The following is a 21,697-nucleotide window of genomic DNA, read 5'->3' on the forward strand; positions in this document are numbered from 1 at the left end:
TCTGATTATTAAAGACTGACTATTTTTTACTGTTAAAATAAGGAAAAACTTTGTTTTAAAATAATCTAAATATTTTCAGCTTTGATCATCGTAGCAACTTCCATGCTATTATAACTGAAAAGGGAAAATAAATTTTTGAAAATAAGAGATCCTGATCCAGAGGAGTGTAAGGAACTTTTGGATCTCAATTCCAGTTCCAGTAAGGCCTTGGGTCTAAGACCTTAACCTGGGTGTTTTTGTAGGTGTTTTGCTTTTTAGGGTCATTAGGGCAAGTACAGGTTGTACCACTCTTTCTGTTCTTTTACGATGGCAGCAGTGTTTGTTCTATTGTTTATATTTGGTAACTTCTGAGTGACACATGTCTCTCCTTTGACATGCATTGAGTCTTTGCCCCAGGAGGCTACAGTGACTCATAATAAGTTTAAAAATATCACAAGTCTTAAAAGATCAGGTTTCTTTTGTCTTCTATTTATAAAGAGCTCATTGTAACCCCTTTTATCACAGTCAGAATAGGTTCTGAAAGATACCACTGGGTGCATTTGTCTTTTTGCTTTTTATTTTCATGTTGAGCCAGCTCTGCCTACTAGTATTACAAGAGTTCTCAGGTCCCACAGGAAATATCTGCAAACTATTTTTCCAACTTGACAAAAGCAGCCAGTTTTTTACCTGAGCGTCTGTTTTAGGGCTTTTGACAGGCAAAAATGGCTAACCCCAAGGCCCCAGGGGAATCTGCATTCTGTCCCTGCTGTTCACAAGGATTTGAAGGGAAAGACTCAGCCCACCCTTAATGAAGGTACTGGAAAAGCCTGGTACTTACCCCATTACTATTGCCTTTTTTTGAGAAACCAAGAATAGGAGGATGTTCCCTTTTTCCACATTTTCATTTTGGCTACTGAAAATACTATGGCTGGGCACGGTGGCACATGCCTGTAAATTCCAGCACTTTGGGAGGCCGAGGGCAGATCACTTGAGGTCAGGAGTTCGAAACCAGCCTGGCCAACATGATGAAACCCCACCTCTACTAAAATACGAAAATTAGCTGGGCATGCTGGAGCATGCCTGTAATCCAAGGTACTCGGGAGGCTGAGGCACGAGAATTGGCTGAACCTGGGAGGCAGAAGCTGCAGTCAGCCAAGATCATGCCACTGCACTCCAGCCTGGGGACAGAGTGAGACTCTGTCTCAAAAAAAAAAAAAAAAAAGAAAGAAAGAAAATGAAAATACTATCCTTATTAAATAGGTTAAGTATAGGTTTCATCAGTGCTCCCTTTGTCTTTTTTTTTTTTTTTTTTTTTTTTGAGACGGAGTCTTGCTCTGTCACCCAGCCTGGAGTGCAGTGGCGTGATCTCTGCTCACTGCAACCTTCGCCTCCCAGGTTCAAATGATTCTTCTGCCTCAGCCTCCTGAGTAGCTGGGACTACAGGCGCGTGCCACCATGCCCAGCTAATTATTGTATTTTTAGTAGAGACAGGGTTTCACCATATTGGCCAGGCTGGTCTTGAACTCCTGACTTCGTGATCCACTTGCCTTGGCCTCCCAAAGTGCTGGGATTACAGGCGTGAGCCACTGCGCCCGGCCAGGTGCTCCCTGTGCTAGAGATAAGGAGTTAATGGTATCTACTTTGGGATCTAGATGTTTGAAATAAGGGTACATTGAAGGTAAAATTTGTTCTTTATCTTCCCTAGATTGAATGAGGGTCACTGAAGATACAGTGTTTACTCTTTGTCTGCTGTGAAAAAGTTTGTTCCCATCTCTAGGTATTTTGTGGTTGATGTTTTATCACTGTACTTGTTTTCCTTTCACTCCACTGCATGTAAATTCTTGCCTCACAGTGTAATATTGGCAGAGTACCTTGAAGGTCAATTCAGTAAATATTTATTACCCTTGAAGTTCAATTCAATAAATATTTATTGAATTGAGCCATTCAATATGCTAACTACAGAGATACAGAGCTGAGTAAAGCATACATTCCCCTTAAGGAGATCATAGTCTCTCAGACGAGACAGACAAATGAACAAATAAACCAATAGTGCAACCACAGAAGCATAGGTGAGGTACACAGTAAGACAAAGGAGGGAATGAATGATTACCTACAGCCACCTCAAACCCTTTTTGGAGCAAATTAGGTTGTAAATAAATAAAGGGAAATAACCATGGTAGGAGAGGGATGCAGCGGCAGCATTCTCAAAGATGAACGCTATACAGGTAACTAAGGGTGGTTTTGTAATGGTTTATTTCCCAAATACAGGTATTTATTTGAACTGAAGGAAGATGATGATGCATGTAAAAAAGCCCAGCAAACAGGAGCGTTTTACCTCTTTCATGGTCTGGCTCCTCTGCTTCAGACTTCAGCACATCAATACCTGGCCCCCCGACATAGCCTGTTAGGTAAGTCCAGAGTGGACCAGTGGTGTTGACCAGCCTGTGGCCACTAAGCAGAATTCAGCCCATAATGAATTCTAAGAAAGATCCTTGAACTTTGGAGTCTAGATTTTTCAAAAAGCTTTTGAGTCTCATGCTTGTATAACTGCTTCTGCCAACTAATAATTTATTTTATGAACTCTAGTTGTCCAGTCAAATATTATTTGGTGATGAAATGAACCACTAATGCCTTAAACCAGGGGTTGGTAAAACTGCTGTCCAAATTGTACCTGCTACCTGTTTTGTAAATTAATTTTTATTGGAACATAGCCATACTCATTCATTGACATATTGTTTATAGCTACTTTTGCACTACAGTGCAGAGTTGTGACAGAGACTGTATGACTCACAAAGCCTAAAATATTTAGTATCTCTTTCCAGAAAGTTTGCCTATCTTTGCCTTAGAGCAGTGAATTCCAGCCTCCACTGAGGTATACACTATTATGCTAATTAAGAGTTCTATCATGGCCGGGCAAGGTGACTCACACTTGTAATCCCAGCACTTTGGGAGGCTGAGGCAGGAGGATCACGAGGTCAAGACATTGAGACCAACCTGGCTAACAAGTCTCTACTAAAAAATACAAAAAAATTAGCCGGGCGTGGTGGCGGGCGCCTGTAGACCCAGCTACTTGGGAGGCTGAGGCAGGAGAATGGCATGAACCTGGGAGGCGGAGCTTGCAGTGAGCCGAGATCGCGCCACTGCACTCCAACCTGGGCGACAGAGAGAGACTCTGTCTCAAAAAAAAAAAGAGTTCCATCATAACTTCATTTTTATTAGAAGGGTCAAGATTAAAAGTGAATTAAAATAAATTTGCTTTTAGAACTCTTTTAGCATATATAACTAAAGCTATCTAAGCCACTGAGATTTGTCGTTCAAAATGCAAACTTTGGCTGGGTTGGGTGGCTCATGCCTGTAACCCCAGCACTTTGGGAGGCTAAGGTCGGTGGAATGCTTGAGCCCAGGAGTTCAAAACCAGCCTGGGCAACATAGTGAGACCCTATCTCTACCCAGGAACAAAAAATTAGTCGAGCCTGGTGGTGTCTCAAAGACAGAAAACAAAATGTGAACTTTCAGTTTTATATGAGTCACTATATACTGACTAACTTCTGTATTGCCAGTGAATTTCCCCCATAGGTTAGAAGTTGGAGTACTTGGATAGGTAGTTTCTAGCAGTGCAGAAGAATCTGAGGACTCCATCAGAAGGCACTATACATTATTTAGAGATTTAGCAATGTTTATGTTGTATTATGATTTTTTTGTGTTATGTTATATTATGAACAAATAAATATGAGTCCGTCATGAACAAGTGTATAGGATTTCTCCCTACACAGCACTCATCTCTTAGAGATTGGCATCTCAGATGAGTATTTTACTCTACTTTGGTCCACAAAAGTAGCACATTCTGGAGGTTAATTACAGAACTGGTTTGGTCTTTAACTGCAGCCTTGAACTTCTGGGCTCAAGAGATCCTCCCACCTCTGCCTTCCAAGTTTTTGGAACTACAGGTGTGCACTTCACTGCACCCGGCTGATTTTATTTTTTGTAGAGACAAGGTCTTGCTGTGTTGCCCAGGCTGGTCTCAAACTCCTGGCTTCAAGCGATCCTCCCTGCCCCCCAGCCTTGGTCTCTACCATTTTAAGTGTGACACTTATTTTTTTTTCAATGACTTAATAAGTTAACTATCATGCATCTTACTATCTAGGGGATATTTTCCTTTCATGATACAGTCATAGAGTAATACAATGTTATACAAGAATTCCTTCGTTGGTCTAAAGTCCTCAGATTGCTAAGGAGAAAACAGGCCTGGAAAGGTTAAACGGTTAGACCAAGGTTACGTAGCTAATTAGCTGCAGCTGGAAGCCAAGTATACCTACTTTAAGCTGAAGTAGACGATTTTCAGTGAGTCTAATATGGCTGTAGTGATTTAATAGAAACCCTTGTGTTTTGCTTTTCTCCCTTCTGTTTCGTAGAGTTGGAAAGGCTCCTGGGTAAATTTGGACAGGATGCACAAAGAATAGAAGATTCTGTGTTGATTGGATGCTCTGAGCAGCAGGAGGCATGGTTTGCTCTGGATCTAGGTCTGGATAGCTCCTTTTCCATAAGAGGTACATAACATTATTCCTAATGGGTACTTCCCAGTGGTCTTCAGAATTTGGGATTTCACGTAATGGTAAAATTTAAAGGAAAAATTGGGGAATACGAAAGGCTATCAACTTTCTATTTTTTTAAAAAGGACATTAAAAATATTGTCATCTGCTATCATCATTTAAATGAAAATAAAGGATATTTTAATGCCTTCTAAGTTAGGTGATGGGTACATGAATGTTTATGGTATTAGTCTCTGTACCATTATACATTTTATTTATTGAGACAATGTCTTGCTGTCGCCCAGGCTGGAGTGCAGTGGTACAATCACAACTCACTGCAGCCTTGCCCCTCTGGGCTCAAGTAATCCTCCCACCTCAGCCTCCTGAGTAGCTGGGACCATAGGCATGTACTACCATGCCTGGCTAATTTTTAATTTTTTTTTAAATAGAGATGGGGGTCTCCTTATGTTGCTCAGGCTGTTCTCAAACTCCTGGGCACAAGCAATCCTCCCTCCTTGGCCTCCCAAAGTGCTAAGATTATAGGTATGAGCCACCACACCTGGCCTATACATTTTATATATATATATATTTTTATATATATATATATATTTTTGTGTGTGTGTGTGGTGGAGTTTCACTCTTGTTGCCCAGGCTGGAGTGCAATGGCGCAATCTCGGCTCACCGCAGCCTCTACCTCCCGGGTTCAAGCGATTCTCCTGCCTCAGCCTCCCTAGTAGCTGGGATTACAGGCATGTGCCACCACGCCTGGCTAATTTTGTATTTTTAGTAGAGACTGGGTTTCTCCATGTTGGTCAGGCTGGTCTCGAACTCCTGACCTCAGGTGATTTGCCTGCCTCAGCCTCCCAAAGTGCTGGGATTACAGGCAGGAGCCACAGCGCCCGGTCACATTTTGTATATTTCAATATTTCATAAGAAATGTTAAAAAAAACTTATGACATCATTCTTATTTCTTTTATGAATACAGGTGAATAAAAATGTTTCCATAGAGTAGCTCTGGGTCCACAGACCTGCAGTTGGGAACCACTTTGCTATTGGCTCATGGCTCCTGTCAGGCTTTCCTTCTGTCTTTAATGGTCTAGGTATAAATGTAGTGATGCTGGGATGAGGTTCAGACAGGAGCCATGAGGTCCCACTTCATCTCTTTTCCAAGGATAAGCTAATGCAAATGTTCTTGTTGCCGCGAAGAAGATCTTGAGACATACTATGTGCTAATGTTTCCCAAACTGGCCTGAATATAAGAATCACCTGGTGCTTGTTAAAAAATAGAGATTGCTGGGCCTCACTCCATGCCAGCTGCTTTAGAATCTCCAGGTAGGGGCTTGAGAATCTTGCTTTTTAAAAAAATTTTATGTATATATTTATTTATTTTGAGATGGAGTTTTGCTGTCACCCAGGCTGGAGTGCAATGGTGCAATCTCAGTTCACTGCAACCTCTGTCTCCTGGGTTCAAGTGATTCTCCTGCCTCAGCCTCCCGAGTAGCTGGGATTACAGGCACCCGCCACCAAGCCTGGCTAAGTTTTGTGTTTTTAGTACAGACAGGGTTTCACCATGTTGGCCAGGCTGGTCTCGAACTCCTGACTTCACGTGATTCACCCTGCTTGGCTTCCCAAAGTGCTGTGCCTGGCCTTTTTTAAATTTTAGAGATGGGGTCTTGCTGGAGAGCAGTGGCTATTCACAGGTGTGATCATAGTGCACTGTATGTAGCCTGGAACTCCTAATGGCCTCAAGCCATCCTCCTGCCCCCGCCTCCTGAGTAGCTGGGACTACAGGCACACACCCCCACACCCAGCTGAGAACCTGGATATATTTTACTTTCTCCAGTTCAATCTCAAGAGGCAAGTTTGGGAAACACTATTTTAACAGGACAGACTGGAGAGAGGCCCTGAAGCAAAGTTTGTCATTGTTTAATTTCATTATCTTTTCTAATTTTCTAGCCTCCTTACACAAACCTGAAATGGAGACAGAGCTCAAGGGGTCTTTCATTGAGCTGAGAAAGGCTCTCTTTCAACTCAATGCAAGGGATGCCTCCATGCTGTCCACGGTAGATTCTGGTTTCTCATTCTGCAGGAAATTTAGTAGAGCGCTATGTGTGGGTAAATCCACGTGTAAATCCAAGGCTACAGTGACGTTTGATTTCTTCTTTTGCAGATTCTAGTCCTTTCTACAAACACTGGCAGGACAATGTGCTGTAGGAAGATTGCTTATTCTCCCTTCTTTTGCCCTTGTTTTTGGCAGAACCACTGTCAAGATCATTGTCTCCTAAAGACATGCAGATCTATGGCAATAGGATCTGACAGCCTCATAAACATTTTTAGTGACCCACACAGCATGACATACAGCATCATGTTTTCCCTAAGAGAAATTACTTTACATTGCTTTAATGACTTGCCCTCACAGCTTTAGATTTCACTTGCTAAAGTATTTTGATTGTGCATTTAATTTAAAAAGAAACTTCTAAATATTTTTTTAGTTGCAAAAAATTCCAACTTTACTGGGGAGAAGAACATTTTAGGATGTTCAACTATACTAGGAATGTTTTATTTTTAAGCTGGTTAGTGAATACATGGGTGTTCATTTTATTACCTTATATACTTTATATGTTTTAAATCATAATACATTTAAAAATATGCTTTCTTTTATTCAGATTTCTGATGCTAGAGGAATATGTTCAGTTAGTTTACTTGTCCTAAAATTTAAACAGTAACCATATAAATTACGTGGGCTGGAAAGAGATTGGCATTTCCCTGTGAGTTGTTCCAGATAGTAGGCCCAGTGCTGTTAAAGATGAGCCCCGCATTCTCTACAAATGAAACCAGGCCCATATTTGTGTCCCTAGGCTCAAGCTCTTCTCCGCTGGCATGATGCTCATCAGTTCTGCAGCAGAAGTGGGCAGCCCACCAAGAAGAACGTGGCTGGCAGCAAGCGTGTGTGCCCTTCCAATAATATCATCTATTATCCACAGGTAAGTATTGCTGTAAGAGGACGGTAATCCAAGAAGACTGTGCACTGCTTTGTCCTGGGGAAGAAAGCCTGTGCAGTTCCTTAATTATACATTGCTTTAGCTCATTGGCAGGCCCCCAAGTGCCAGCATCTCAGTTTCCATTCCCCTTTCCTAGATGGCTCCTGTGGTGATCACGCTGGTGTCAGATGGGACCCGATGCCTGCTTGCCCGCCAAAGCTCCTTTCCCAAGGGAATGTATTCTGCCTTGGCAGGTTTTTGTGATATAGGTAAGGAGTTAAGGGGATATACAGGTGACACTGGAAGATACACAATCTTACTAATACAATCTTCTCTGTCTTGTTGCTATGGAGTTTGGATTCCCAAGCACATTCTTTTCTATCATGTCAAGAAAACTGCCTTCTGGCATTATATATATATATAAAATTTCTGGCATTATAAACACACACACACACACACACATATATATAAAATTTTTTCCTTTCCTTTTTTTTTTTGAGACAGAGTCTCACCCTGTTGTTCAAGCTAGAGTGCAGTGGCACAATCATGGCTCATTGCAGCCTCAACCTTCTGGGCTCAAGCAATGCTCCCACCTCAGCCTCCTGAATAGCTAGGACTACAGACGCAGGCTATCATGCCCGGCTAATTTTTAAAAATTTTTGTAGACACAGGATCTCACTGTCTTGCCTAGGCCAGTCCTGAACTCCTGGCTTCAAGTGACCTGCCTGCCTTGACCTCCCAATGTGTTGGGATTACAGGTGTGAGCCACACTATTTTTTTAAGCAAATTTTCAAACATAGGAGATTGTTGAAAGAATTATACAGTGAACACCCATACACCCACTACCCAGATTCTATAATTTTTTTTCCTCTTCACATGTAGGCATTTGTTTGTAGGGAGGCCACAAGCTTCGTGCCTCTCATCACAATGACCCCAGATTCCTGTTGGGTGTGTTATAAACAGAGGAGCCATTCTTTAGGCCCCCTGCTCTGAGCACACCCCTAGATTCCATAAATTTTTACTACACTTACTTTATCACAAAGCTGTTCATCTATCCATTAATTAATCTATCTTATTTTTTGATGCACAGATTTAAGATATTAGTACACTTCTTCCTATTTCAGCAGGCATAACATTAGCTAAAATTCAGTATTTATTTACAGGTTGGTTTTTTTCTCTAGTCTATTGGGGTCAAATTTGCAAATGGTGAAAAGTGGAATTTTATGAAAGCTGAGGGCAGTAGTCCCTCCTACTGTCACCCTTACTTTGCATTATAATAACTAACCTAGCAGGCTTAAGCACTGTGGTTCAACACACAGCTCTGTACCTGATTCTTATTATTAGAATGACTCGGAGTTTTAGGACACTCCCAAGAGCATTTCATTGAAACTTTGGAGCCAGTGTTGTGTGCCTTTCTCAAATGGGCTGTCTGTATCACCCTTCTAGCTACAGGGCTGTCCTGAATTAATCTGAGTGCTTGTAGGTGAAAGTGTGGAAGAGACCATCCGTCGAGAAGTTGCAGAAGAGGTGGGATTGGAGGTGGAAAGCCTGCAGTACTGTGCATCCCAGCACTGGCCCTTTCCTAGTGGCTCACTCATGATTGCTTGCCATGCAACTGTGAAACCAGGGCAAACAGAAGTAAGTTCTTATGTTTCCCTTATGCTGTGATAGTTCTTTTGCTTCGTCTAATCTGCTCATCAGCAAGTACTTATTAAGCACTTGTCTAGTCCAGCATCATCTAGATTATATAAACATTTGTAAAATATGATGTAGGGCTGAGCACGGTGGCTCATGCCGGTAATCCCAACACTTTGGGAGACTGACGTGGGCGGATCACTTGAGGTCAGGAGTTCAAGACCAGCCTGGCCAACATGGCAAAACCCCATCTCTACTGAAAATACAAAAATTAAGGCCGGGCGCGGGTGGCTCATGCCTGTAATCTGAGCACTTTGGGAGGCTAAGGTAGGTGGATCACAAGGTCAGGTGTTCAAGACCAGCCTGGCCAAGATAGTGAAACCTCATCTCAACTAAAAATACAAAAATTGGCTGGGCGTGGTGGCAGGCGCCTGTAGTCCCAGCTACTTGGGAGGCTGAGGCAGGAGAATTGCTTGAACCCAGGAGGTGGAGATTGCGGTGAGCTGAGGTCGAGCCATTGCACTCCAGCCTGGGCAACGGCAAGAATGCATCTCGAGGCCGGGCGCGGTGGCTCAAGCCTGTAATCCCAGCACTTTGGGAGGCCGAGACGGGCGGATCACGAGGTCAGGAGATCGAGACCATCCTGGCTAACACGGTGAAACCCCGTCTCTACTAAAAAAATACAAAAAACTAGCCGGGCGAGGTGGCTGGCGCCTGTAGTCCCAGCTACTCGGGAGGCTGAGGCAAGAGAATAGCGTAAACCCGGGAGGCGGAGCTTGCAGTGAGCTGACATCCGGCCACTGCACTCCAGTCTGGGTGACAGAGCGGGACTCCGTCTCAAAAAAAAAAAAAAAAAAAGAATGCATCTCGAAAATAAATTAATTAATTAAATTAAATATGATTTATGCCCTCAAGGAATTTGCAGCCTATTAAAGGAAGCAAATAATCTCCATTCTTCCTTGCATATATGTCAGTCATGAGATAATTTCTTTTCTTTTTTTTTTTTTTTTTTTTGAGACTGAGTCTTACTCTGTCACCCAGCCTGAGTGCAGTGGCACAATCTCAGCTCACTGCAACCTCCGCCTCCTGGGTTCAAGTGATTCTCCTGCTTCAGCAGAGAAGTATATACCCTTGAAATTATCAAACCATCATCACTATCAATGCCATAAGCTTATTCATCACCTACAAAAGTGTCCTTCCACCTTTTATTTTTCTCCCACCCCACTATTGTTTTTTTTATTTTGTGGTAAAAGCACTTGATGTGAGATCTATTTTCTTAGCAAATTTTTATGTGTATAATATAGTATTATTAATTGTAGACCTTATGGTATACAGATCTTCAAAACTTATTTTGCATGACTGACACCTTGTACCCTTTGACCAGTGGCCACCCCCGCCATTTTCCCCTCTCTTCAGCCCCTGGCAACCACCACTCTACTCTCTGCTTCTATAAGTTTGCCTATTTTAGATTCCACATATAAGTGAGATCATACAATATTTGTCTTTCTGTGTCTGGCTTATTTCACTTAGCATGTCCTTTGGACCCATCTATCTTGTTGCAAATGCAGGATTTCCTTCCTTTTTAAGGCTGAATAATATTCTATTCTATGTATATACCACATTTTCTTTATCTATTCATCCATTGTGAATAATGCTGCAGTGAACATGGGAGTGCAGATACCTCTTCAAGATCCAGATTTCAGTCCCTTTGGACATATATCCAGAAGTGGGTTGCTAGATCAAAGGGTCATTCTATTTTTAATTTTTTGAGGAACCTCCATATCTTTTTCCATAGTAGGTGCACCAACTTACATTCCCCCCAACAGTATACATGGGTTTCCTTTTCTCTACATCCTTACCAATACCTGCTGTCCTTTGTACTTTTTTAATAGTAGCCATTAAAGAAGGTATAATAGTAGCCATCAAAGAAGGTATGAGGTTTTCATTTGCATTTCCCTGATTATTAGTGATGTTGAGCACCTTTTCACACACCTGTTGGCCATTTGAATATCTTCTTTGGAGAAATGTCTATTTAGATCCTTTGCCCATTTTTAAGTTGGCTTATTTATTTTTTGGTATTAAGTTGTAGGAGTTCCTCATATATTTTGGATATTAACTCCTTATTAGATATAGGGTCTGCAAATATTTTCTCCCATTCTGCAGGTTGTCTCTTCACTCTGTTGATAGATTCCCTGATTCTGCAGAAGCTTTAGTTTGATAGAATCCCTACTTGTCTATCTTTGCTTTTCTTGCCTGCACTTTTGGTGTCATATCTAAGAGACTGCTGCCCAGTCTAATGTCTAGAAATTTATTCCTTTATGTTTTCTTCTAAGAGTTTTATTGTTTCAAGTTTTACATTTAAGTCTTTAATCCATTTTAAGTTGGTTTTTGTATATGGTGTAAGATAAGGGTCCAGTTTTGCATGTGGATATCTGATGTTCCCAACACAGTTTTTTTTTTTTTTTTTGAGATGGAGTCTGGCTCTGTTGCCCAGGCTGGAGTGCAGTGGCCGGATCTCAGCTCATTGCAAGCCCCGCCTCCCGGATTCATGCCATTCTCCTGCCTCAGCCTCAGCTGGGAGTACAGGCGCCCGCCACCTCGCCCGGCTAATTTTTTTTGTATTTTTAGTAGAGACGGGGTTTCACCATGTTAGCCAGGATGGTCTCGATCTCCTGACCTCGTGATCCACCCGTCTCGGCCTCCCAAAGTGCTGGGAATACAGGCTTGAGCCACCGCGCCCGGCCCCAACACAGTTTTTATGAGACAATTTATCTTTTATTGTCAGGACTTAAGAGTGTCTTACATATAGTAGGCACACAATCAGGCATCATTTAATGACTGACTGCAGGATTGGTCTTACTGCTCAAGTCAGTTAGGATGTTGGGAACTAAAAATAGAGTCTCACTCTTGTCGCCCAGGCTGGAGTGCAGTGGCACGATCTCAGCTCAGTGCAACCTTTGCCTCCCGGGTTCAAGCAATTCTCCTGCTCAGCCACCTGAGTAGCTAGGATTACAGGTGCCTGCCAGCATGCCTGGCTAATTTTTGTATTTTTATTAGAAACGGGGTTCCACCATGTTGGCCAGGCTGGTCTCAAACTCCTGACCTCAGGTGATCCTTCCACCTCAGCCTCCCAAAGTGCTGGGATTATGGGCATAAGCCACCATGCCTGGCTAGACATTGTCTTATCCAATGTCATCTTGCACTTCCCTGACCGATGGTCTCTGCCTGCCAAAGTTTGCCTATTGTATGTTTTGGTTTTTATAGAATCTTTTATAGAATATCTAATCTATTTCAGCTTCCTCAGCATGAAGTTCACGTTACTTTGCTTCTTGCAAAGATGAGACTATGCTTTTGACTATCGTTAACCCTTATCCTTTAAAAAAAAAAAACAGTGGCTGGGCACGGTGGCTCACGCCTGTAATCCCAGCACTTTGGGAGGCAGGTGGATCACCTGAGGTCAGGAGTTCTAAACCAGCCTGTCCAACACGGTGAAACCCCGTCTCTGCTAAAAATACAAAGAAATTAGCCGGGTGTGGTGGTGGGTGCCTGTAATCCCAACTATTCGGGAGGCTGAGGCAGGAGAATCATTTGAACCTGGGAGACGGAGGTTGCAGTGAGCCAAGATCACATCATTGCCCTCCAGCCTGGGCAAAAAGAGCAAAACTCCATCTCAAAAAAAATAAAAATAAAAAAGTAATATTTGTATGTTCTTTTTTAATTGAAAAATTTATACAATCAATAGAGACACAAGGAAAAATAGGTATTATTCATAATTTATTCTCAATGTTAACCACTCTCAACATTTTAGTATTTGTACTTCCAGGATTTATTTAATATATCTTATCTTTTTTTTTTTTTACTATGTTAAAAATATATTTAACTCTCATTTCTTAATTATGCCTCTTTTGCTTCTGGGCAGTATCTAGAACTGACTTTCATCTAACCTGGAGATCCCAGGTATTATCTTCTAAGATTGCTTAGTTCTAGAATCATTTTCTGACCTTTGGCCATAGTATTCTAAATTTTGTAGCTCCTGACCTTACATCCTTTTCTTCCTTATGTCTTTCAGATCCAGGTGAACTTGAGAGAATTAGAGACAGCTGCCTGGTTCAGTCATGATGAGGTAGCCACAGCCCTGAAGAGAAAGGGCCCCTATACTCAGCAACAGAATGGGACTTTCCCATTCTGGCTGCCCCCTAAGTTAGCCATCTCCCACCAACTGATTAAGGAGTGGGTGGAAAAACAGACCTGTTCTTCCCTGCCTGCTTAGCCCAGACCAAGTAACTTAGATCGCTCCTTGGTATTCCTGAGGGACAAACTAGAGATCAGTTGACAAAGAAGTGACAAAAGACAAACTACAGGACCTCAGAAGGGCAGAGCAAAGGGCGAGCCTACAGTAAGACACTTCTATCAGCAGTGTTAATGGAAGAAATTCCTACCAATGGGCAATCAAAAAAGCCAGTGTGAGAAGAAAACTGATGAGCTGTCAACTGTCAAAACTCAGGGGGAAGGCGGAAGCATTAGTTTGGATGTAGGCCCTTGTTCAGTCATTTTCTCCAAGGCCTTGGAAACAAACATCTTTTGGCATATGGCTTGTTAATGTTGTGTTTACACTAACTGCCAAAATGTGCCTGTTGTAAGTTTGGTGAAGACTTTTATCTTAGTATTGAAAATATATAGCAAGTTTCAAGTCATTACTGAGTTACTTGTTACCCTTACAGAATTAAGAAAAATAGCACAGTATAACATATTTAAATTCATGTACAGGTGCATTCTAGTTACATGTACATGGTAGTTAAATAAAAGTCATAATTAAGTCATTATGACTCAGAGTACTTTATAATAAACCAGATGCCATGAGGCTCTGTTGAGGTAGTAGAATCTCAATGGGACTCCAGAGAGTAAGTCTTTTTTGCTGTTTTCAGCTCTGTCACATGCTCAGTTCGTGACCCAGGGAAAAGACTCCTGCTTTGCCATGCCTGTTTTCCTAAATAAAACAGTTGCTGGCATTTGCACATCCACAATGTGTTGATTAACTTTAACAAAGGGATTGGTGGAGATAAACAGATGCCAAACCTGACCTATTTCTTAAACTTTATGGAATAAACTAAATTTAGGATTTCTCATCATTCATATATGATGCCATAAGGGAGAAGAGATTATTTGGGGAAAATAAAATGTCCACACCTTTGTTCTGATGTCTTTTTCTGTTCCATGAATTGAGAAAATTTTACAAGGTGAGAATTTGGGGGTAGGGGAAAGGATCCCTATTGGTGACAATTAAACAATTAAGTCCAGGTTTCAAGTCAGTGGAACAACTGAAGCAATGTGCAGGAGAAATGTTAGAGGTCTTGCTGAAAAGAGGAAATAATCATATCTTCAGAAGATTCTAGGCACTAATTTGTGATTAAAGACACAAGCTCCAGAGACCCTAAGGTTATTTACACGTCAAAGTCCCATACGACTAAGTTCCAAAGTCCTATAGGACTAAAGAGATTCTAGAACTAGAAAAGTTAAAGCACTGAATTTCCTTTTGATCTCAAAAGGTCATTGCTCTCTCCACAGCCAGCAAACCATCATTGCTTTGGGGAAATCAAAGTGCCTTCATCAGGAAATGTTGAGGGATAATATGTGATGGGACTTGATTGTCTTGTTAGATTGGCAGCTTGCCTTTACCTGGGCTGAACCCAGCATGCAGAAGGGTAAAGCACTCACAAAAGAGAGGTTCTGAGATTTCTTCATATCTTGCAGTTAGAAGAAAACAGTTCAGGGTCCATGTGTATTACCATCTCCCAATCTTTTCTATCTCTATGTGGGTGTGTTTGTGAGCACATGTGTACACATCCCCAATCTGAAAATACTGATAGAAAGGGGAGTGTGCGGAGTTCCTGGTTATGAGTTTCCCAAACTTACCATGGAGTAACTGTTTGTTTTTTGATTAATGTGTTTTTGGGAAAGAAAAGATGAGAGTGGCTAGCAGCAGGAGCTGCAACATTGAACTTTGCTTCTCAGTAGTGAGTGGGAAAAGAACTTTGCTGTAGAACTCCAAGGATATCTGAAAGCTGAGGCAGAAAAGAACAGGCTTGGGATACTGAAAATGGCAGATAAATAAAAGAAACTTTGGTACAGGGCCTACCTGACCTGAGAATATATATGTGGGCAATGAATTATGAAGGTGCTAAGGATAAATATAACTCATCTGGGTCCATGATGCAGAATAGAAAAACAGATGAAAGTCAGTCAGCCCTGGTAACCAGAATTTTAAAAATTTTCATTTATATTTTTGCCTGTCTATCACCCCTTCTCTACCCAATATTTAATCCTCAATGAAGATAAACCTAATGTACCACAAGTGCAATGGGGAGAAACCTTTTTCTCATAGTTGAGCTGGGATGGCATTCTGGACCCCATTTTTAACATGAGAAATGTAGCTTCAAAACAAACAGTAAAAATATATTTAAAATAATTATTATTTAAAATGTTAAAATGTTGCACAATATCATCTGATGTGTTACTTTAGTCAATGTGTAACACCCTCTTCCTTAGTTCACTTCAGTGAACACTAGGAAGAGAAAGGATTGGAGTGGGGTATGGTATATTTAGTATTTATTTATTTATTTATTTTTGAGACGGAGTTTCGCTCTTGTCGCTTGGGCTGGAGTGCAATGGTGCAATCTTGGCTCACTGCAACCCCCGGCTCCCGGATTCAAGCTATTCTCCTGCCTCAGCCTCCCAAGTAGCTGGGATTACAGGCACCCACCACCATGCCCAGCCATATTTAGTTTTTATTAGTTTGTGATAGTAAGTTCTCAAATGAGAACTCTACTACACCATTCTCCTAATTCCTCCCTTGGTCAGTGGAGAGGGAACAGTATGAATCTACTTCCATTGTTTTTACTTGGATAGGGTAAGATATAGTAAGGGCATCTCTCTGCTGCATGCGATAATAAAGAAGAATCCAGAGACCTAGATTATAAAAACATGGTCAATATATGGAGCTGTCTGTAGAGAAGACTTTTTTTTTTGCTTTTAATGGTGAATTTTATGATATATAGATAATGATTTATTTTAGGAGGAATATGAGAATCATTTTAAGAAACATTTCATCTTAGCAATAGATATATCAGCTATATTAAATATCAAACCAATTAATTAATTAAAACAATTAAGTACAGTATCAGGTATGAAATGTCCAAAATAGGCAAATCCATAGAGACAGAAAGTAGACTAGTGGTTTCTAGGGGCTGGGAGTAGAAGGGAATGAGAGACTATTAGTGAGTATGGGGTTTCTGATATTCTAGAATTAGATGGTGGTGATGGTTGCACAATTTTGTAAATATACTAAAAACCCCTGAATTGTATAAAGGGTAAATTTTTTGGTATGTGACTTATATCTCAATATAGCTGTTATTTACAAGTAAATAAGTTCTATATCTTGCTTCAGGTACATACATACATGTAAAAATTCACTGTACACTCAAGATTTGTGCACTTAACCATATGCATGTTATGCCACATTAAAAAAATTGAAAAGAAAAACTGAATGAGTTATCAAATCCAAATCTGTCAGCTTGAAATTTTGATCTGAGGATGAATAGCAGTAAGGGAGAAATTTAAATATTTAGAATTACTCCAAGGGTATATTGTGGTAGGCCATGTCCTTAGCACAAAGTGTGTGAATTTCATCTCAAAGTTGTCTAGGGGTTAGATTCTACCCTGCCGAGTTCAAAACCTGTGTGTAACCCACAGCTGAGATCACAAAGACTTGTGCCAAGAGGGCCACAATTCTCATGTAGGAGAAGTCAATCTGTAAAACTTGTAATGAAGAAACATTTTTACTAAATGAGTAATCTAAACTAGAAATGAACAGAATCATATTCAATATTTATTTAAAAAGAGAAAAGAGAAGCTAAATGTGCTGGTTAATTTTTCGTTGGCTTACTTGTTGGTCTGTGATCGGTGTTGTCAGGCAGCTGCACTCCCATGCTTTGTAAAAGATTGGAAGCGGGTCCTGCCAGTCCAGCTTGGGAGCTATAGGATTCCAATATATTTGAAACCAGGTTCAGGTCCACATCTACTGGTGCCATAACAGATTCTCCTGTATCAGAATCTTCCTGATCTGAATTGTTGTCAGTAGTCTGGGATACAGGTTCCTTATTCATGGAGGGAAAAGAAAATTATGGGATAATATATCATTAGGTTGCATGGTGGTTACAATAAAAAGATAACTAAGCCACAATGTAAATTTGCATTCCAAATTAAAAAGGAAACTTCTTATCCTTGGTTATATAAACTGAAAATGAAGTCTAATAAGTTATATGGCTTAGCACAGATATTAACACTTGGTTCTAAAGATTATAAGACACTTCTCTCCAGGAAAGACTCTTGCAAATCAAATAAATCGCATGTCTATTTTGAAATAGCTCAAGGGCTAACAGAATTAAGAAGGTACATTTATAACTTGTCTAAGAGTCTTAAAAGAAAGAAACATAAAAGTGAATATTAAATGAAATAATAATGTAAATTTTCTTCAAAATGAAAGAAGCGAGTGTTCCTTTCTTTCCCAGTGAAAAAGCTTAAAAATGAAAACACAAGGCTTTGTGGTTGCAACCACAAAGACTCTAAATTGTTAGTTGGGCCTCTGATTCCACAAGCTGGGGAAAGGATTTGAAAGATTACAGCTCGATAGACTTTTATGTCCTTGCTACCCAAAGTGTAGTCCATGGAGCAGCAGAATCTCCATCGCTTGGGGCTTATTAGAAATGGAAAATCTCAGCTGGGAGTGGTGGCTCACACCTGTAATCCCAGCACTTTGGGAGGCTGAGGTGGGTGGATCACTTGAGGTCAGGAGTTTGAGAGACCAGCCTGGCCAACTGTCTCCACTAAAAATACAAAAATTAGCCAGGCATGGCGGTGCACACCTGTAGTCCCAGCTACTTCAGAGGCTGAGGCAGGAGAATCGCTTAAACCCAGGAGGCAGAGGGTGCAGTGAGCCAAGATCGCACCACTGCACTCCAGCCTGGGTGATAGAGGGAGACTTCCATCTCAAATTAAAAATAATAATAATAATAAAATAAAACAAAGTGATTTTTTTTAAAAAAAGGAAAATCTCAGGCTTCATCCCAGGCCTACTTAATCAGAATCTATGTTGTAACATGATCCTTTGGCTTATATTCACATTAAAATTTAAGAAATACTGCTGCTTTAGATAAATCTAATGTATGGTTTCTACTAGATTTTGACAATTCTGGAAGTGATTATAGTTTTAAAAGTGGTTTAGATGACCAAAGCAAGGGGAATTAACATTAATTAAAGGCCTATTGTAGGTTTTTCTGCTGTCTAATTTGGTTCTCATGTTAATTCTATGACATGAGGATTACTGGTTTATAGACACATTGACAGTGGACAGCTGAGGTAGACTTCAAACCCTCACCCATAAGACTCCAGGGTCCTTGCTCTTTCCATAATGCCTCTGTTTAGGATTAGACAGTGGTGGCATTAAAAACTAGGATGAAAACATAAATGGAAGGTGAATTCTAAATTTGGCTCTAAATTAGGGAAACATACAAAATCAACTGTCAAAACTGGAAAGTTATTTGGATGTTTAAGATCCTTTCTATTTATTTACTTATGTTATTTTGTTTTAATCCACTGTGGCCCAAGGCACAGTCTCAAAAGGTCTTGAGAACATGTGCCCTCTCTTTTTTAAAATCCATTTAAGCTGTAGTTTTTTAAAACTACTTTTGAAGAAAAATCTATTTAAGAAGTTGTAGTGTACAATCGCATTCTAATTTGAGCATATTATATGACCTTTTATTTTAAATCCTGATAGATAACATAGAATAAGTAATATAATGAAGCTTATGTTTAGGAAAATTAAGTCTATGATCCTTTATCCTACCAGAGTTAGGAAAACAATTAACATTCTTATTTATTTCAAATCTCACACAGCAAAAAAAGAAAAACTATGATAAAATATGGTTTTAGCTATCTGACATACTAGACTCAGAAAGAGAAAAAGGTTAAAAACACACATACCACTTGCTTTCTAGTGGTGAAACTTTTGCCGATGCAGGTGTGTGCTAGTTCCTGGTCCATCTGGGCCATATATGACTTGAGATTATCAAGAGTTCCTTTCAGAGAAGCCTCTTCGCCAGGTTCGTGTGTTTCGAAGTCCAAGTCATCATCACTATCTAAACATTCAAATTCTTCCTCATCCAGATCATCAGAATCTGACTCGTGAGGCCTTGGCCCTACATAGCCCCCAAGAAAGAAAGAGCCACTTGGTAATTATTATTATTATTACTTTTTAGTTACTACGCATCTCAAAATAATTAGAATGTTACCCACAGAAAAAGACACATAGTCTACTTCACAAAAATCCCTTTTACAAATGGTAATGCTGTGCATTTAATGTTGTAGAATATGTGTGCATTTAATGTTGTAGAAAAGCGTACAGGCTGAGTCAAAAGATTTAGCTTTAAAAAAAGTGAATTCAATTAATTAAAATATTTTTCTTAAAACATTTAAAAACTACCTAATAAATGAATACATTTTGATGTAAACATTCAAGCCATACAAATATTGTCTCAAATCTCACACTCTCCCCAGAGGTAAGCATCTTTTAGCAGTTTCTGGGTATCCCGATCTTCATCTCTGCAGTTCTGTACATATATACATATTATAATGATTTTTTAATTGAGTTATCTTTTTCTTATTGATTTGTAAGTACAGTAATTCCAAAAAAGAACAATATAATATGGGAGCCAAGGTAAAACCCTATTTAAACACACAGCATTCAGTCACTCTCAAATATTTAATGAGGCCAGGCGCAGTGGCTCACACCTGTAATCCCAGCACTTTGGAAGGCCGAGGCGGGCGGATCACGAGGTCAGGAGATCGAGACCACCCTGGCTAACACGGTGAAACCCCGTCTCTACTAAAAATACAAAAAAATTAGCTGGGCGTGGTGGCGGGCACCTGTAGTCCCAGCTACTCAGGAGGCTGAGGCAGGAGAATGGCGTGAACCCGGGAGGCAGAGCTTGCAGTGAGCCGAGATCGCGCCACTGCACTCCAGCCTGGGTGACAGAGCGAGACTCTGTCTCAAATAAAAAAAAAAAAATTTAATGAGCAGCTACTGTATATGTCAAGCACTGAGCTAGGCAGCCTCTACAAAATTATTCATGGGTAGTAATTCATGGTTGAAAGCAATTCAAAACCAGGAAGAGAAAGCAAATATTTTGGCTTCTGAGATATCTAATAACCCAATGCTCTAGCAACAGCTATACGACTTACAGTTTCAAAATGAAAGTCAACATCACACCATTACTTACCTAAAATCTTATCAAAATAATTAAGAAAAGAATCTGCATCAAAAGTTATTGGAGCTTCAGAAGGTTCTCTGCAATATTAAAGGACAAAGACAATTTATTCTAAATACAACTGTTTGAAACTTTTCTAAAGTAGTGCCATTCTTAGGAAAGCTACCAAAGATAGAATTTCTAAGGAGGCACAGCAAGAAAAATTGTAGTTTTAAAAATTCTTGAGTTTATTGGCCTTGAAGGACAACAGAAATGGGAAAGTCTGATAAATGAAAAGTAAAAATAGCATCTTGTTTATGTACATTTAGCTTATGCTGATTTAGGGACCTACCCACTCTCTAGCCCCAATAAGATATCTAGCATTAGCAAAACCATTATTTATTTGAGTTACTTTGTTCTTTTAAGGACTAAAGCTTAAAAAATAAACAAGAACGTATCTTCCCTTATCCCTGCTTTCTTAAAGAGAGAATACCAAATATAAATTTAGATCTTTCATCAGGTTCAAGAGTATCAACACTAATAATGATATATGTGATACACAAGTAACAATTATTATTATTATTATTATTATTATTTGCTCTCTCTGTAGCCCAGGCTGCAGTGCAGTGGCGCGATCTCAGCTCACTGCCAGCTCCACCTCCCAGGTTCACGCCATTCTCCTGCCTCAGCCTCCCAAGTAGCTGCGATTACAGTCGTGTGCTACCATGCCCAGCTAATTTTTGTATTTTTAGTAGAGTTGGGGTTTCACCATGCTGGCCAGGCTGGTTTTGAACTCCTGACCTCGTGATCCACCCACCTTGGCCTCCTAAAGTACGGGGATTACAGGTGTGAGCCACCGCGCCCAGCCTACAAGTAATAATTCTATCTACCTGTTTTTCCTGTTACTTGCCAAATGTAATTTCACATTTCTGTTATTATTTCTGCCTTTGAGTTTTCAATATCCAATCTGTTTGCAGGGCGGGAGATCAGAGGTCTGAACTTGTTGAAAGCTAAATGTTGAGCCCATAAAGCTACTAAAGAGTAAAGTATATGGTTTCCCTGTGTGGTTCTGGATGATGGTTTTTAGGGTGATCTTTCTGGCTTATTTCAAGGATTGCAAAGGATGAGACTTCTAGAAATCTGACTTCAGATAAGTAAGTTATCACCATACTAGGCACAAAAAAGAAAGAAATCTGTACAACTCATTTACTCAAAAAAAAAAAAAAAAGTGGAAATGGCAATGACTATGACTTCAACATTTGGGTTCTAACTA

The 21,697-nt window shown here is 40.3% G+C and overlaps 2 protein-coding genes and 1 non-coding gene across 9 annotated transcripts in view; 1 reads left to right on the forward strand and 2 right to left on the reverse strand.

Moving 5' to 3' along the window:
* ECD (ecdysoneless cell cycle regulator) overlaps positions 1-21,697 on the reverse strand; it is a 57,450-nt gene that overhangs the window by 8,336 nt on the left and 27,417 nt on the right. Inside the window, exons 12-14 of one of the 3 annotated variants that reach the window (XM_009214707.2) lie at positions 20,458-20,525; positions 19,163-19,377; positions 17,067-17,277 (exon numbers count right to left, since the gene is read on the reverse strand). In XM_009214707.2, coding sequence (XP_009212971.2) covers positions 17,067-17,277; positions 19,163-19,377; positions 20,458-20,525 — 494 coding nt within the window. Of the gene's footprint in view, positions 1-16,987; positions 17,278-18,241; positions 18,630-19,162; positions 19,378-20,457; positions 20,526-21,697 lie in introns of those variants that run through there. The other 2 variants (XM_003903778.4, XM_021943377.2) reach the window with 2 other exon arrangements.
* NUDT13 (nudix hydrolase 13) overlaps positions 1-21,697 on the forward strand; it is a 40,816-nt gene that overhangs the window by 8,163 nt on the left and 10,956 nt on the right. For 2 of the 5 annotated variants that reach the window (XM_009214705.3, XM_021943378.2), the window contains 7 exons: positions 2,248-2,387; positions 4,392-4,526; positions 6,465-6,571; positions 7,367-7,492; positions 7,647-7,758; positions 8,973-9,127; positions 13,194-14,315. In XM_009214705.3, coding sequence (XP_009212969.1) covers positions 2,248-2,387; positions 4,392-4,526; positions 6,465-6,571; positions 7,367-7,492; positions 7,647-7,758; positions 8,973-9,127; positions 13,194-13,394 — 976 coding nt within the window. In that variant the 3' untranslated portion in view covers positions 13,395-14,315. Of the gene's footprint in view, positions 1-2,247; positions 2,388-4,391; positions 4,527-6,464; positions 6,572-7,366; positions 7,493-7,646; positions 7,759-8,935; positions 9,128-13,193; positions 14,316-21,697 lie in introns of those variants that run through there. The other 3 variants (XR_651681.2, XM_009214706.2, XM_017962944.3) reach the window with 3 other exon arrangements.
* On the reverse strand, positions 8,364-8,491 carry LOC116269606. The gene has a single exon (XR_004177225.1). It is a non-coding gene; the product is annotated as a small nucleolar RNA SNORA11 (small nucleolar RNA).

Source organism: Papio anubis, chromosome 11 (genome assembly GCF_008728515.1).
Source record: "Papio anubis isolate 15944 chromosome 11, Panubis1.0, whole genome shotgun sequence".
NCBI lineage: Eukaryota > Metazoa > Chordata > Mammalia > Primates > Cercopithecidae > Papio > Papio anubis.